This window comes from Lates calcarifer, linkage group LG2 (assembly GCF_001640805.2).
Source record: "Lates calcarifer isolate ASB-BC8 linkage group LG2, TLL_Latcal_v3, whole genome shotgun sequence".
Taxonomy (NCBI): domain Eukaryota; kingdom Metazoa; phylum Chordata; class Actinopteri; family Centropomidae; genus Lates; species Lates calcarifer.
In genome coordinates, this window is record NC_066834.1 from 10,037,419 (window position 1) to 10,054,840 (window position 17,422).

Consider the following 17,422-nt stretch of genomic DNA (forward strand, 5'->3'; position numbering starts at 1 on the left):
GTGGAGGGTGCTGAGATCAGAGTTGGTCTGGTGCTGGATATGGTGTGAAATGAGCATGATGTCATAAAATGAAAGTACATTCACTGCAAGAAAACTGGGAGAAATACAACAGCATTATGTCAAAGAGAAACAATAAGAAACAGGTCTGACACTGAACTAACAGGGTGGATGGGCATTGTACACATCTACCTTTAACTGCCCAGGTTTGACTTTTGATGCATCTTCATACTTGGGTGAACTCTAATCAAGGCTTTATTTGCTTAATCAAAACCTCATTCATTTGACTTACTTCAGAATGTGTAACTAAATAGGTGTTGATTGTGTGAGTAGTCTTACTCTTTGAAATGTCATAAATTGCTGCTGATTGCTCAAGTGTTGTTCTTACTGGGTTGAACTTGGTGAAGATGCTCTGTTGTATTTTCAGGTCAGGTTTCTCAGGGATCATCTGGCTCAAACTTATAGTTTATAGCGGTGAGATTCTTGTGTTTACTGTTATACTGTGTGCCATGTTTGCATATTGCCATAGCAACTTAAGACACATGGATTTGTTGTCCTGATTCTATTTGCATCTAAATAAAATGCCCATACCATCTCACTGTCTGGATGTCTGAGAAAAACCAAAATAAACTGTGGTGATTTTTAGTTGTTTTGTAATGTTTTATGGATCATCAGCACTTTGCACAGTACAACGTGTATGCTTACATGAAGTAATAGAAGAAATACAAGTCTAAATGAGATTTTTTGCACCTTTCAATGGGTGAACAGGATACAACACCATGTCCAATTTATACCACTTTCACAATCATCCAACTCACAGTGGGATATAATTATCATTCAATTTGCACCCACATCATATAATGGTAAATAAATGAACTACATTTTTCTAATCTTAACGACCACTCAAAAAGTACTCTGCATCACCTCATACTTCCACTACCCACAGAATGACATTTTCCTACTTTCTATACAATTTTCTGGTTTCTTAATTGATATGCAAATAATGACATTTCTGCTGCACAAAATGTACTTTTTCCTATAGACTTTGCCCAGATCTTTCATTTTTCTTGTGAGTTACTGGATAATGTCAAATTCTCATGCCTCTAAAAAAAATACTCAGAGGATTGAAAAAGTACCCTAATTTCTTGACATATGCAATCTGCAACCAAGGGCATAAAGTAGAAATTGCTTTTTTATTTTTATTTTTGCTAGCTTACCACACCATCACACATGCAGTTTATGAGTGATGCATGCATTACACTGTCAGTGCTGTATAGGTAATCGTGTGCCGACATAACATTTTACTGCTCTTTAATCTATCATTGCCATCTAACTAGACCTTTTTCATGTACAATAAACACTGTCACTCTCTCTGGATGTCAAGTCCACCATTGCTCTTGCGTAACAAGTCGGGCCTGCTGTCTCCGATATGTGACTGCAATCGATCAGGCTGTACATCGCCTGTCTATTCGGTGCAAAAAATGTCAGCCGTGTCAGCCGTCTCACCCCATTTCACCTCAACCTTCATTTCTGTCAGCACACTTTGGCTCTTCATGCATGTCAGTGATCGTATGTGTGAAATTAGTTCTGATAGAGTCTTCATGGCATTAACAAGCTTTTTGTGTTAATGCAGCGGCTATTCAGTAGTTGAGTAATGTGGTGGTGGAGGAGCGAGTAATACATTTATTCTTCAAGGCAATAACACCATGCAGCTGAATGTGTTGTGTGTAGAAATAACAACAAAAATTTGTAATTAAAAAGTTTTCTCATAAGATGGAATTCAGGCATTTAAAACCCAGATATTAAGAAAAGCCACAGAGGGAAGACTACATTAGATTCACAGTGCATGAGTAATTTCTTATGCACACAAGATAAAACATTACCTTTGGCGTCACATCTTTGAATGTGCATTTTCTTTATTCATTTTATCTGTGCTGCTGTGCTTTGTTACAGTTTGAATCACTTTAAACCACAAGAAAGCTGACTTTACTGATCTGAAAGTATGTTTCTGCTATTAAAATTAGTTGTAGCACTTTCTTAATGTTTTCTGTAATCATTTTCTGAATTTCATGAACAAGTGAGCTTATGGTATCTTCTTAGGAAAACAACTGCAAAGCTTGCTAGACCATAACATTAAGCCTTGATTAACTTCAGTGGTTTCTCTGCTTTGTCTTCATCCTGTTCAATGCAGTTTCCATTTTCTGCCTACTTCACTTTCTTGTCACTTTTTTTCCAGTAAGACTGTCACACAGAGATCCAGTAAATGCCCTGATGCATGATTTTTTTTCTGCCATTTAGTCGGTGAAATTACATCAGGAAGACATGAAAGGAAGAAGACAATGACGGGAAGCCATTTTAGACTAAAAAACATCAACATCAGCAGCAAGGAGCTGAGTATGTGGCAAAGTTGTCTATTACAATGCTCTGTGAGAACCTGATGAATCCCAGCAGGATCCAAGTCAGTCTGTAAATCATTCTCCCTCAAAATACTCATAATAAGCCCTGAAAGCAAATCATTGATAATGACATTCACAGTGAATTGCAGCCGTAAAGCTTCCCCACTGACACCACAACACAATTCACAGTGATGTGCAACATAAAGACACATTTTGAAAACTAATGCTGGTATAAAGAAAGGATATGGTTAGCTTTACAGATGTTCCTTTCATCTTCATCAGGGAACTGTATACACTTTACAAGGCCATAGATTTACAATTCTGAATAACAGAATTCACATTGCTGGAACATATTCACTCACTACCAATTAATTAGGCACAACCAGATAAAATTAATGCAATCTAATACAACAGTCTTGTAATAAATCCTACCTTTTTCAGGCTTTTCCATGAGTGTCTGGAGAGCTTAGGTACTGTGGTCCTTTTACTTATGTCAAGGACCTAAATACTTAAACAAAAACGATCTTCCTCTTTAATAAAAAGGTCTATCTCTGTACGACTCCTATCCATAAGGTTGTCAGACACTTATAATAACAATGTGAGCCTGTCAGTGGCAAAAAAAGCACTTTAGTGGATGTAAAGTTATCCATTTGGATTACACTGCAGCAGCTGTTCGCAGTTGCCAGGTACACCATTCCTTCTAAATACTGCATCAATTCCAAAGATTTTTGTCCCTATCAATCATTTACACCCAAAAACATGGAAAAATGAGTCCCACTTTCATAAATACTAGATTAATCTTTTAGTAACATTATTCCACCCTCACTGATATAAATGGGATGGACAAATACTAAACACTTCTCAGTATAGCTCAATACAGATCAACCGCACCAGAAATTACAACCAAAGGCACATAGTGATATAATCTATGTTATATCACAATGTGTCATGTTAATATTCTGCTTTCCGAAATAAGAAATAATACCTTTTATTTGTGCTGCTCGCAAGAAGCGCCTTGTATCTTGAACTGGAAGGCGACGGGCCACATAATTCATGCTTGTAATACTGTCTACAAGATACTGGTGTTATATTTACACTTTTAATCTACTTTAGTTGGAAACAGTTTTGTTTGTTTTGGCTTTTAAAAAGTGCACAAGGTTTTTGTTTATGTGGTGATGAATGATTCATATTGTAAATGACTGGCACAGTACTGTTCAGACATACAGAACTGATACTTCTACCACCAGAAGGTGGTGTTCAATCATATGTAATATCGTGTGAGAATTTTGTTAGAATTGAGAGCATACTGTAAGACTGAGTAGAAAGTGTGGACTCTGAGGTAGTAAAATGATAATGCTCTAAACACTTTTGACCTTTGGGTTTCTGCACACAAGATTTTTTCTGTAACTCACACAAGAGTAATAGATGCAGGGAAATGTTTCTCATGATTCCCTGCATGTAGCCAGGACTTAAATGTCAGAGCGGCACAGATGTCGGGGAGGTTCCCAGGCTTCTATTGACCACAAATGACCCCGTCTGTATGTGATTATAAAAATCCTCAGACCTAGAGAGGCTCTTTAAAAAAAGACAAAAAAAGGACAAACCTCAAAATGCCAACAATGAACTACACATATGATAGGAGAGTAATGGGTCTCTAAAATGAACTCCCCTTTCTGCTCTTTGCCTCATCCTCCTGGCTGAAGAGTAAGTCATTTGGTGTGCAAAAGCATCTGCATGGCAACATGGCAAAAACTACACTTCATATTTTTGAGTCTCTTCAATTCCAATTCAGTTATCTCTAATCCAGGTCAAATTTTTGGCAGCACTACTTGCCAGCTCTTTGTTTTGGCAAGATTAGTGTGTACATTGGTTATTGGCTTATGGTAATGAGGTTTAGCAGGAGGCCTGGGATCATAACATATAAAAACATAAAACAATTCAGACAACTGAACTGCTTGTGACAAACATTAGAGCAAAGGTCATTTTCATGCCCCTTTGACAGTATCTTGGTACTTGTGCTGTTTCCAAATCAAGATGTTGTTTAAAAACTAAGAAATCCCTAATTGTTCATTACAAAGCCAAATTGTGGCCTCTTTTATGGGTCATTTAGTCAGCTAAACCGATCAGCTGCACAGTGCTGCCAACATGTGCAATCTCCTGCTGTGAAAATCACTCACAGAAGTGTCTCTAGATTTACCTCTGATTACCCCACACAGAGTTAAGCAAGGAAGAACAAATTTAACAGACATCTATTTAAATTTAACTGCAACCTGAGATATTACTTTTTAAATGTATTCATCAACAAGAACATGTTCCAAGGTTGATCTACTCGAATCAGTTTCTTCCGTGGACTTCCACTATGACACCCACTGATGCCGTGATATGGCTCCATCATGTAGGTTCACCAGGGAAGTAACTGTGAAGAGATTGTGATGGCCACATACTTCTAAATGTGTCAACAATAAACAAAAATGTGCTTACTACAGTATATTGCTGAAATTTGATTTGAAACTGCTTTGTCTTTGGCGCTTACTCCTTTGGTTCTAAATCAAATCTATTTATTGTAGTTTGGGTAGAATCAGCTAAATAAACAATGAAGAGATTTAAAAATTATCCAATTAATTAAACAGGTGGATGGGAAACAAGTTTAGCAAAGGAAGGAGTATGTTGCCAGTCAGAAACATTAGAGAACCCTATCAGCCATCTTTATAAAATAATGTGTGTTGACCAAGTGGTCTAATTTAATCAGTGGGTTAAAGTAATTTTTGAGAGCTCACGGCCTACTACAAGAAAGCAACTATTTTACACCTCCATACAGCAACCTAAAGTTGGCCAACTGTCAGTCTGGGATTACTTGAAGAGACAGAAGACACTGACACAGAAGAACTGTGGCAGGTTCTTGAAGATGCTTGAAAGAACTACCTGCAAAGTACTGCACTTTTGTATAAAGTTTGCTGATAAAAAACAGGTACTCATTTGTTTTGAAAAGTGCCTTTGCATAGTATTTTACATGTCTGACAAATCCAATGAACCTTGCAATCTGGCAGGTACTTTTTTAAAAACAGTGTGATCACAGTAAAATGATGTCATTATGTCATTGTTTCGTTCTTCATTTAAAGTACTTGATCATGTTACCAAAGAAGGGTTTAGTCAAAATTGGTCTGAAATTAATTTGAACATCTGGTGAAAATCAGTTTTCTCTCACAGTGGTGAGCAATATGGCACGCTAATTTTCAGTATCTCTTCATCATCATTTCTCATGATCTTCAGATGTAATTAAATAGCCTGCCTGCAGCTCAGAACACAAAAACATGCATCCACTGTGACCATGGTGAGTTATGAGCCCTCTGCACGTAGCCCCTTTATATACTGTAACTATAAACAGAGAATCTGCTATGCATATTTGTATAACAAACAAGATTTTATGTGTTCTTTGGGTTTAGGGTTAGTCATGTCATGTCATTAAGGTATCAGATGTCAAGCAAATCACCTGAAAAGCTTCTGTGCTGAGGAAATGCAGTCAAAATAATCTGAAATATGGATGTCTAGTGAGAATGCCGTTTGCAAATCTACATCAAACAATGGCGTAAATCCCTGCTTCGTGTCACTGAGAAGTAGGCTCTTTCCATGCTTACATGTTGAACTGATTAAAGGGTCTTCCATATCTATAAGTCAGTAAAACTACTGACTGGTTGCCACTGTATGATTTAATTTCAGTTGTTACAGTTTTACATTTTATGGCCTCTTTTGTTCATGTTACATAGCTGACAGACAAACCAAAGTTAACAATGGAAACATCCAACTTTAAATGACTTCACATCTTTACAGGCAGCTGCCGCCAATGTAGCTATCTTAAATTTAATGGCCCCGTGTTGTTTTGAAGTTTTCAGCGTAGGTTATTTTTTTATTCCTACAGATAACAATCTGATAACAATCCAAAAGGTAGATAATGTTGTGTCATATACTGTCAGTAACGCAGAACATTTTTTTCCCCCCAGCTGTCTAAGGCATCAGCCGTAAACGTCAGATTTTGGTGTCAGCCCCTCAGAATCAAAGAGAGAAAAAAAAAAAAATCTTTCTAGACTAACTATTTTGCACTGATGTTCAACAATCATGCAGTGAGAAATCTAATGCAGAGGAGGCAACAGAAGAGAGACCAATTTCCCCGGTAACACAAGCCACGGCAGTCATGATGACAATCATGATCAAAGACACACTCCAGTGTTTACAAAATACTCAGTAAAATAGACATATTCATGCCAGCATATGTCCACCTTTGATTGAAAGCAACAAGCTCCCCCGCGAGTCTCTGGGGATTGTCAGAAGGCATTTGGCAAACATAGAAAATCATTAAATTAAATGGAAGTAGACAAGGCAGGAAGAGTGAGTGCCTGTTCAGTAAATTAGAGTAAATTCTTCCTTTATGGTCACATATATACCTCGTGAAAGCATAAACAGAGAATTAATCAGGATGAACACAGGATTCTTTGCATAGTGTGGTTTAAGCCAGCTTTAAATGATGCTTTGATGACTTACCTCTTGCTGTAGATCCTTGATGATTTTGGTTTTTTTCTCCATCTCCACTTTAAGAAATTTGATCTGAGGACAGAAGGGACAAAAGACAGATGATGACACTGAGTGTCCAGCTTCACTGTGCTTTTTCTCCATTCAGTGAACATATTTAATGAAGGTAATGGATGTTGAGTACGCCCATTTAATAAGTGTACTTGAAATTAAATGCACTGAATGAGGGCAATACTGACAATGAACAAAAGGCAGTGCCAATGTCTGATTCACTGTCCTCCAGTGCTAAAGGACAAGACTGGTGGTATATGAAAACACCAAAACCAACAATGCATTAGTCTGTCTCTCAGGACTGTGTGACCTCCCCATCCTGCCAGTAGTTTACAGCCCCAAGCCCATTTGTTACTACAGAAAAAGTAAATCTTTAAAAACGGGTCACAAATATATACCTTCATTTAAAAAACTTAAATCATTTCCTAAACAGCTGGGCAGTGTAGTATTTAGCAAACATAACTAAAACAGGAGTAAATTATTCATCTTCTTCTTCATCTTTTTTTTCTGTTTTTGGATATTACCATAAGCAAATGTCATGCCATGCATTCCCATTCCCTGCAATTTTTTTGTTTTTTTGGGAGGATGAAATTCAAAGTCACATTTTTTTCCCACTTTCTAGCGAGTACACCCAAGGGCTGTAAACTAGACCGCACCAGTTGACTCACATCCCCAAGCAGGGCATGATAACATCAAAGGTCGTGTTCAGTCACTGTCACTGCCCCCAAGAATAGGGGGAAAAAAATAAAATATGTGGAAATATAGAAAACAGAAAGAATGAACATCCTGGTGCAGCATTTAGTTTGCTAACTAATGTCATTGGATAAAATGAAAATTAAAGCAGCCTTTGCGCATTGGCAGTTTTGTGTCCTGAATGCTTGTGATAATGCCAGAGCAAACAATAAAAACCAGAGTCTGCATTTGATTTATTGTCTTTAATTTAACCAGTATGACCAGTGTTGCTAAGTTTACATTCAGGCAGTATATTGAGGGTCCTACCATAAATGAACACTGTTCCTTATAAACTGACAGTGGCACAGAGGCCCCTTGTAGTAATGAATTTTTAAAACACAGATGACCACCCATCAAGGCTGAAAGACTTTTTAACTCTGATAAAAATTGCCGTCACACATTGTATTTCTCCCATGTCTTACAAAGTTAGTTTAGCATAACAAGAGAGACTCTGATTGCGGCACATATAATACGCTAAGGCATTTATTCCTGCAGTGAGTGACTGCCTATTTTCCACTGTGTGCCTGATTCAATAGCCCATTTGCTTATCATGTCAGAGTGATATCTTTGTTTATCGCAGTCTTTTTATCATGAGCTCAGCGTGTCTTGCTCACACAGGCCTGTATCTTGTGTTTAGCAGCCAGACAGAGGTTCAAACACCAACTGCAGTTGGCAAACTGCTGCCAAGGGCTGCCGTATATATATCTAAAAAAATGTGTGTGTATGTGAGAAAGAAAGAGAGAGAGAGAGAGAGAGAGAGAGATAGGCAAACGTTTCATTTTTTCTTCTGTTTTTCATTCTGAAAACCTTTTTTTTTTTTTTTTAAATGTTGTGCGTCCTTGAGAGAGGTCATCAAGATAGTCCGGAGGACAAAGAGGAAAAGATTCATGGGGCTGGTGACCTCATAGCAGGTATACACCCCGGGGAACAGTAAACTAAGCCTCACCAGTTGACTCACATCCCCAAGCTGGGCATGATAACATCAAGGTTCATGTTTGAGCCTTTCAGTCACCATCACAGCCCGAGGGAATGGCTTTAAAGAAAAATCTTGGTGCTGCATCTACGGTTTTAGTTAAAATGAATGAAAGTAAAATAGAGGGAAACTACTTGAAAGCAGCCTCTTCACATTAGCAGTTCAGTGTGTTGAGTAAAATTATTGTTTTAATTGTTCATTGTATTTTGGAGCTACAAAAATCAACTCTAAATGGATCTAAATGGATTTTGAAATGTAAAGAATGAAAGTCAGTAAGTAGGAAAATGAACTTGGACTTGTGCAGCTGAACTGTTGAGCTGGACTTAACAAAACATGGATGCAGAGATACTTTTTCCAATTTTTTGTGCTGAAATATGAATGCTCACAGTGGCAATGCTAACATGCTAATGTTTTGAGTGTAATGTTAATAATGTACCATATTCACCTTCTTAATTCAGCACATTGGTCTGCTAACATTTGCTGAATGGCACTAAACACAGAGAACAGCTAAGACTGATGGGAATATCATTTATTTTTGCTTGCAGTTGGTCATAAACCAAAGCAGTAGTGAACACATCAAAATTTTGACCTGATGATGGTACTGTATGAAAAGTTAATTTATCCCTAAAATCATGCTGAGTGGGTCATGAATGTGTGTACCAAATTTTATGGCAATCCATTCAGTGGTTGTGACACTTTGCCATTCCTTGCTAGCATGGCTAAAAATTACAGATTCTAAATTTAAAATTCATTTAAAATTATAAAGAAATAATCTTCTAGTAATAAATGTAATTATTAGTTATAGGCCTAAAATCATGTTCCATTTGCATTACCTCTATAATTTGGTTGGATTACAAACAACATTTAAAAAGTTGGTGGTGTTTCTCTCACAAGAAATTCTTTAATATTTACTTCAGTTTCTGATGTGCAGAAATAATCAAATGCACTCTAAGACCAAAACACTCTTCCTCATGCTGACTTCTGCAATGAGATACGGATTGGTTTGAAGCTCATTGCCCATACCTATCAGTATATATTTCTACTTTTATCGTCTTCTCCTCCATGTGTGCTTTTGGTGATTTCTGCACATCAGAAGCAGTGATAAATATTTTCTATTTTGTCAGCAAGGTGCTTCTAACATTCTTAACATTGAATCTCTCTGGGATTTTTTATAAACCCAAATCTCTCACTGAATTGCATGTCAACACAAGGATTCTAAGCCAGATACATTCCACTGTTTGGTTGAATGTGTGTGGCATTTGCATGCTGCAGAGGTCTTCTTTTTAATCTTGAATCTCAGAGGTTGTTATAAATACCATTTAACAGAACATAAATGTCAAACTCAAACTATAAAACCCAGCAACTGGGATTTGTCACTGGTCTAAGGAAAATGGCAAGAATGTCACTTGAAATGTTACTGTACTATTGTTCATCTCACAGAGTGCAGATGATTTGATTGTTGATCGTAATGTCACAGTGCATATTAAGCCTTGTGACTGTGCATGAGACGCCAACACTATTACAGGAAAAGCTTTTCATTAGCATATACTGAAAATCCCAGAAGCATTCCAGGGCGACTGTGGCTGCCGGTACAGCCAGACAGGTTCCATGCTGATTTGTTGACAAGGAGTTTGGTGGCAGAACAAGAGGTGGTCTCTGAATAGTATGAGTATTGTCAATAAAGTAAAATAGAGCACACAAATAAGCAACTTTAAATGGCACAACACCTCCATGGAATAGCTACAATGTATTTTAAATGAGTTCATGTTTACACCAGCATATGTGGGTGGGGGCTTGGACATAACAGTTGGGGTAAGAGGCCAGCATTTGCTTGCATTTTCACCAGGGTTCACTTTCGTAGCTACTTGTCTTTCTGGGGTCCATGACACTAACAGCTGAACTCAATTAACTAAAACTAGAAACTAAATATTGACTTATTACTTATTACCCCAGCATGTTTTTTGGCCCTGATCCCCATTCTAGTCCTTTAATATTAGGTATGTGCTGATACACAGTCCACAATCACATTACTTAAATGTTTATTTAATAGAAAGATTCAGCAATAATTTAATTTGATTCATTTGTTCCAGCTCAAAGCCTTACAACTCATTTTCATTTTTCCAAACTGAAACTCAATTGCAATTGAGTTGAATTTACACATTTAAATGTATTGTTTCTCTTGAACTTCTCATACACATTTACAAAAAAAAAAAAAAATCTAAGTCAAGTCCAAATATAGTATAAACAGAGTATCGTCTGCATACATAATTCTTTCAGATTTGTGTATAAAGGTTTAGTTTTATAAATTATTACATTTGAAAAGACTGGATTTCCAGATTAAACCAGCAACTAATCAGCAACTATTTCAGTTATCAAGAACTATTTTAAAATAAGGAATTTCAGTACATCAGCTTGGGCTCTGGGAAATTTTCACTATTTTCTGAGGTCATATAAACCAAGTGATTAATGGAACTGAATTGGCCAGATAATGTTTGAGATACCTGTGTAGTAATTAATTAAAAGCAAAGCGACAGTCTATTGGGCAGCATAGATGATGTAGATGGAATGGTAGATACTATAGATGGAGAGATGGATAGATAGATGGATAGATAAGTACATGTTCTTAGGTTATAATGCCTTTGTCCAATCTTATAAATTTTTGTGCGGGGACACAAAGCTTTCTCTCCATGTTTCTGAGAGTTTCAATTAAGTGGTGAGGCGAGGAGGAGAGAGAGCTGGCTGCTGGGTAATGAGCGTGGATCACTGAGGGGCCTGTGTGACAGGTGACGGGGCTGGTTAGAGGAGATCGGATGTTGATGGTCAGGTCAGCTCTGTCTTACCGTGGCCTGCTGCTTCTCTGCTCTCTCATTTGCCTCATCCAGCTGCTTCTGCAAGGCTGCCTGGAGGGACTTCATCTCCTCTCTGTCAAGTGAGAGGGAAGTGAGAAACACTCTGTTAACACATCCTCCTCACACTCTCAGAGGCCTTCACTGCTCTGGCACAGAATGGCTTTCTTAAATATACCTCTGTTGAGAGCCATTTTTCACAGAACCTGATTTGTGTAAAGCAATTTTCATTCTATTGTCTAAGGTTAACATCTGTTGAAAAAAGGAACAAAACAGCAATTGACATGTATTGTTATCTGTTATATTGGATCAAATCAAGTTCTTGCTGCTTTTGAGTAGTTAGATAAATGTTTTGAGTGTGAAAAAGAAAGCTGCATGAATATATTTAAATGTGTTTAAGAGCAAAAGTTGATTTAGTCACAAAGCACTTTGAAATTTGTGATTATGCAAAGCAGTTTGTAACAAGTATGTTGAAATTTCACAAATTCAAGAATAAACAGGCACACATTTTATTTGTGACAATCTTTTTAACATCAAATTTTGGCATTACCTTTCCACAGGAAGGTACAATAATGAATGGTGAAACAATGCAAACACTGACACCTTATCAACTACACAATTAGGGAATGGATAAACATTTGCTGCTAAACTGACTGCCAAAAGTTCTGTAAATGGCTTTTGTTGAATTGCTCAAGCCTTGTTTACACTTTCACACAATTAGAGTAATTGATTTTTCACATTGTTTTTTCTCTGTGATGTCAAAAAATTTGTTTTTTCAAAGTTCAAAAACAATTCCACATTATTCATATTTTACGTTATCCTGATTGAATTTAAAGGTTAAGCTGCAAAGAACGACTTGATTCTAAGCAGATGTATAAAAAACAGAGTGTCTGCTATTCATTATGCAGCATTATGGGGCAGCCTATGAGCAGCTGGAACGCTCCATGCTTATTTTATGCATGCTGTATGAAGTCTGGTGCTGAATTCATTATATGATTAACATAAATAGTAATACATTAAGATGCGATGGGTATTTCAGTATCTTTGATGCTCCTGTGAACAGATAACGGCAATGCACACTGAATTATGAATCAAGTGGGCAAGTGATGTGGGTCAGTGGTTTTAAAAACGCTTGTAGAAATCACATCACAAGGCAGCCCACTTAAATTAGAGCTAGAGTCTATTTACTGTTTTCAAGCATGGCTGTAAGTTTAAAAGTATATGACGTGGTTGTAGTTGGCCAGTGGTGCAGTCAAGCAGCAGTATCTTTTAAGGCAATACAGCAACGCTCAGCGTTTGTGTGGAAAGAATCTCACTGCTCAACAGCCATATATGCTTATAGTTTAAATGCCAGTAGTCTTGTCTCTTGGCATAAGTTCAGCCTAGCAAACATTTTTCTTCACAGCGACCAGCCAACCACCACTGTTTTGGCATTTCATTCATATTCCCATCTCCTGCATCCAAGACTTGGAAGCATTTTGCACAAACAAGATCAAAACTGCCAAAACTGACATAAAAGGGCACAGTAAATATGAGATTGAAATACCTTGAAGGTACAGAGTGGTGAGCATACAATAGATGAGTACAAATAGGTTGACAGCAGCTTAAATCACAGCTGAATTGATTGTTTCCATTTTGAAACTTTAAAATCTAACATCTTTACTGTCTGTACCTGGTCTGTTGGCAAACATTTTTTATTGCATTACAGTTTGTAGCAAAATTATTTTCAGAAAGCAATCAAATTGCTGTTAAGAGTTGTCAAAAATAAATGACTTGCAATGAATCACCTGTCTGCATCCACCATGATGGAGTCATCCAGTAATCACACTTGGCAGACATAGAACTCCAAAGGTGGATTAATAACACTTTGAAAAAACTATGGCTCACAAATGCTAGATAGGCAACATTGAGCCAAGCTGCTGCTTTATGGTTTTTAGCTTGATGACATGTGAGAGCTGCCATGGACTGGTGATAGGCTATTGATTGTCTATCAAGATACTGCACGCAGGAGGCTGGGCTTCAATCAGACTGACATTTCAGAGAGCATGGAGGCCACAATGACTGCTAATCATTAACAGTCTCATTACACACAACATTAATCAGACAACCCTAAATGGTGAAACTCTTTAGGTAAACACTTTTCCAGCTCGCTTGCAAAAAGATAAAGCATTAGATCACAAATGCTTGATGTGCTTTTTCACAAAATGAAGACAGGCACATTATGTTTGAATGTACAAGAAGGATTTATCACTGGATTATGCATCATCCACCTGCCTCTGTATATGCAGCTATGTACAAACAAACTGAGCAATACCTTAGAATAACCAGCATCAATAATCGTGAATAGTGAATTATTTAAAGGTCCTCAAGCATATTTTGTCAATCAGCTTCTTGCTATAAGCAATGTGATCTAAAATTAACACACTATCTTCTGTCAGTGGTAGAACAGTTTTCTTTATTTCATATTTGAGATTCAGTTGGATAAAGGTGATGTTGTTGATGTGTTGATATACTGTTTTACTTTGATTGCTGGTCATTTATTCGCAATCAATAAGTACAATAAGTAAAGTTTTCACAGGTTTTAAATGTATTAATTATAATTCGGTGCAACCGAAAACTTAACTGACGACAGAAGTGGTGATTTGAGGTTCAGAAACAATCACATGCCTTAGATTTGATTAATTCATTGGCCAATACTGATGGTTATAAAAAATTCCTAACCTACATTTTCATGATAACATCAGCACTGTTGGTAACTCATGTGTAAGTCATTCATGATGCCTCACTTTACCTCTGTTTGTGGCTGAGCTCCAGGATCCTCTGCACGTCCTTCTTGGCCACTGAGTCATCATTTTTCAGTGACTGAAAGAGAACAGAGGGCATTGTTTATTTTTTTTTTGAGGAAATACAAAGTTTTGCATATTACATGACAAACTCAGAAATGAGGATTATTTCAAAGCATCTACAACAGACAGGAGAGAGAAAACATACTGAATCCATTTCCCTTGAACTGTACAGTAAATGTCTCAAAAATGTACCCAGGTTTTCCAAGGTTGCAAGTTATCTCGATACAGCGTCTCGAGATAACTTCTGTTGTGAATTGGCGCTATATAAATAAAATTTGACTTGACTTGACTTGACCTTCAAGCAACAATCAAACGTGTCAGTGTTTACTATGAGTCATGGGCAAACTAACAATGTGTCAAGCACCAGAATTGTAAAATAATTGAGGATAATATTATAAAATGATACAGCAGATGTAAAATGTTGTTTATGCCCCAAAAACCTATATAGCCCATAACAATCTGGTGATGAATGCCTTCTAAAATCCTAACGAGGATACAGGCAGGCACACAGATTGGTTTCCACTGATGCCTAAGCACCTGCCTGATGGGTAATTATGGATTAGTCAGGTCTCTGATCACACTACAAGTCCTCCAAGATATTTTTTATTTGTTATGAGCTGAACAGAAATTCCAAGACAGAAAATGTGGACTTGTGCTTGAAGGCAATATTGGTGGCAATTAACACCACATTTCCATAAAGCCTGTTTCCTCCTGTCACAGAGGAGATGTTTCTCCTCCTCCCCAGTCCCTGATTTCACTTCATGCACTTTTATGCTGAAGAGGAGGAAAAAGGGGAGCCAACAACACCTCTTGACAATAGAGAATGTATATTAACTTTGAAACTGTGCAGTTAGAACAATAAACAACTTGGCATTGTGTATTATTAGCAAAATTACATCAGTCCCTGTATTGTCTCTTTCTCTTGAATTCAATGATTTGTATCACCTGTCATAAAGCTATGACTCTAATGGCCACTTTTCTACTCCCCTCTCCATCGTTGTCCACAAAAAGTATGATAAAAGCTCAGGCCACAAATTTTTACAAGCCTTGTTTTGTCATCTGAAAACAGGCTTACTGTCGCAAAAAATGTTTACAGGTTGGATGCACTTTCAATCTGGATGCCACGAATCTTCAAATACACATTCTGGCCATTTTCCAAAGCAGACCATGGATTGGTAAGAAGAAATGTTCATTCAACAAGATGACAGAGAGCTATGGATTATAATCCTGCACATTCATCAACATACATTATTTTACTTCTTGTCCCTTTTTATTTGTTTTGTATTTATCCACGTTACATGATTTTAGTGCTGTGATTAAGTGCTTGAAGGAGGCTCAAAATGAAAGATATAAAATATAGTCATGAATCTAAAAACAAGAGGTGGTAAAGTCTCAAGTATAGTTTTGAGATACTGGAATTTTTTTTGTGTGACTTTATTCTCCACTACCTCAATTACATTGTGTCATAAAGTAAGCCATTTAATTTCACACCAAACTTGGCCCACTGTTACAGATTGTAAAATGCAGTGTAAAGGCTTCTGTGGTTATATAAATCTCCTTAAAGTGAATATGGGGCTTAAAACTTAATGAACAAAATGTTCACTGGATCACATAAATGACTGTCCTTCACATATGTCACTGTGCTATTATTATAGCACTGCTTTGATTTTGAGGAAAGAAAAGGAAGTATACAGAGATGTATAGGGAGAACTGACAAGTCCCCTCAGGTTATATGACACTGAAATTAAATAATAGAACAACTACTTTTTTTTCTTTTTCTTTTTCTTTTTTTTCAACTTTCATGGTTATTTTTTAAAGTACAATCTAAATAGTTTCCAGTGCCCACAGTTAGGTGCAGGGCAACAGATCTCCTATTCTTGTACTAACTGCTTCGCAAGATGTCACCCGGGAGCCACTGCCAAGAATAAATTCCCCACCACACAAAGTCTAATTATTAGGGTTCCTGACCTGCACCTAGAGGGCAACTTGTTAAAACTATAAACACTTGCTCCATCAAATCCTTTCCAGAAATACTAAATGCTGCTCCCTGTTGACTTGATTCTCTTTCAAAAGTTGATGATTTATATGTAGATGATGTTTTCCCCCTGAAGAATAGATTTGTTCCACAGCACACTTTTCCAAATCTAACCCAACCTCTGCCCTGCCCAGTGTGCTGGCGCAGGGCCCAGGGCGAAGACAGATGCCAACCTCACTAGCCTGGAGTGAATAGACATCAAAGCGTGCCCTGGGGATAATGGTAGCCAGACTACATGAGCTTTTTCTAGGCACATGGGACAGCTCTCACAAACACACACAAAATGTAGAGAAATAATGTGCATATCATTTGTTTGATTATTGATTTTCTGACAATTCTATTGGCCCACAAAAGCTGCCTGCGGCCTAAAAACATCAACACCCTGCAAAGAGAATCACTCATACTGGAGCTTTGGGAGTGCTACACAGAAACACAGGGCATCTGGCACCCAAGGTCTAAATGTCCAAGAGGGAGGCATGTTTTGCAAGATCATTGTTGCGTACACTAATGCGACTGAAAAATACTAAATGATTAAAATATCTGAATTTATAATTGAGTTTCTGTTCATTTCTTGTCATTGCCAAGAACCGTAATGAAGTTGACCTAAACTGACTAGTGGGAAGTGATGTGTAGAATCTGGCACTGAGATAATTGTGTTTTGTGAAATGCTAACAGAATAATAATATCTACAGTATAATAAGGTACATTACTTGATAGAATGTCCAAGACCAGTAGTTGGCAGAACAGATACCTCCCTTTGCAACAGGGATAATAATCCTCATTATCATCCACCTAAAGTTGTCTTGTGAGCCCATTTTATTCTTACTTTATGCAAAATCACCCTCACTGTAGGAGCTGGGGTATATATTTTTGCATCTTTGTTTTCAGGCCAAATTTAATGAGGGCAGAACTCTCAAGCACACATATGCATGTAAAGTATTATTTTGGGTGTATACAAACAGGTTTTTAAATGACAAGTCATTTTACAAAAAACAAACAAAAAAAAAGGAACACAAAACCCT

At 37.2% G+C, this 17,422-nt stretch overlaps 1 protein-coding gene across 1 annotated transcript in view; it reads right to left on the reverse strand.

The window, feature by feature from the left end:
* luzp2 (leucine zipper protein 2) overlaps positions 1–17,422 on the reverse strand; it is a 138,423-nt gene that overhangs the window by 51,415 nt on the left and 69,586 nt on the right. The window contains exons 3-5 of the mRNA XM_018683370.2: positions 14,311–14,381; positions 11,514–11,595; positions 6,930–6,992 (exon numbers count right to left, since the gene is read on the reverse strand). Coding sequence (XP_018538886.1) covers positions 6,930–6,992; positions 11,514–11,595; positions 14,311–14,381 — 216 coding nt within the window. The remainder of the gene's footprint in view (positions 1–6,929; positions 6,993–11,513; positions 11,596–14,310; positions 14,382–17,422) is intronic.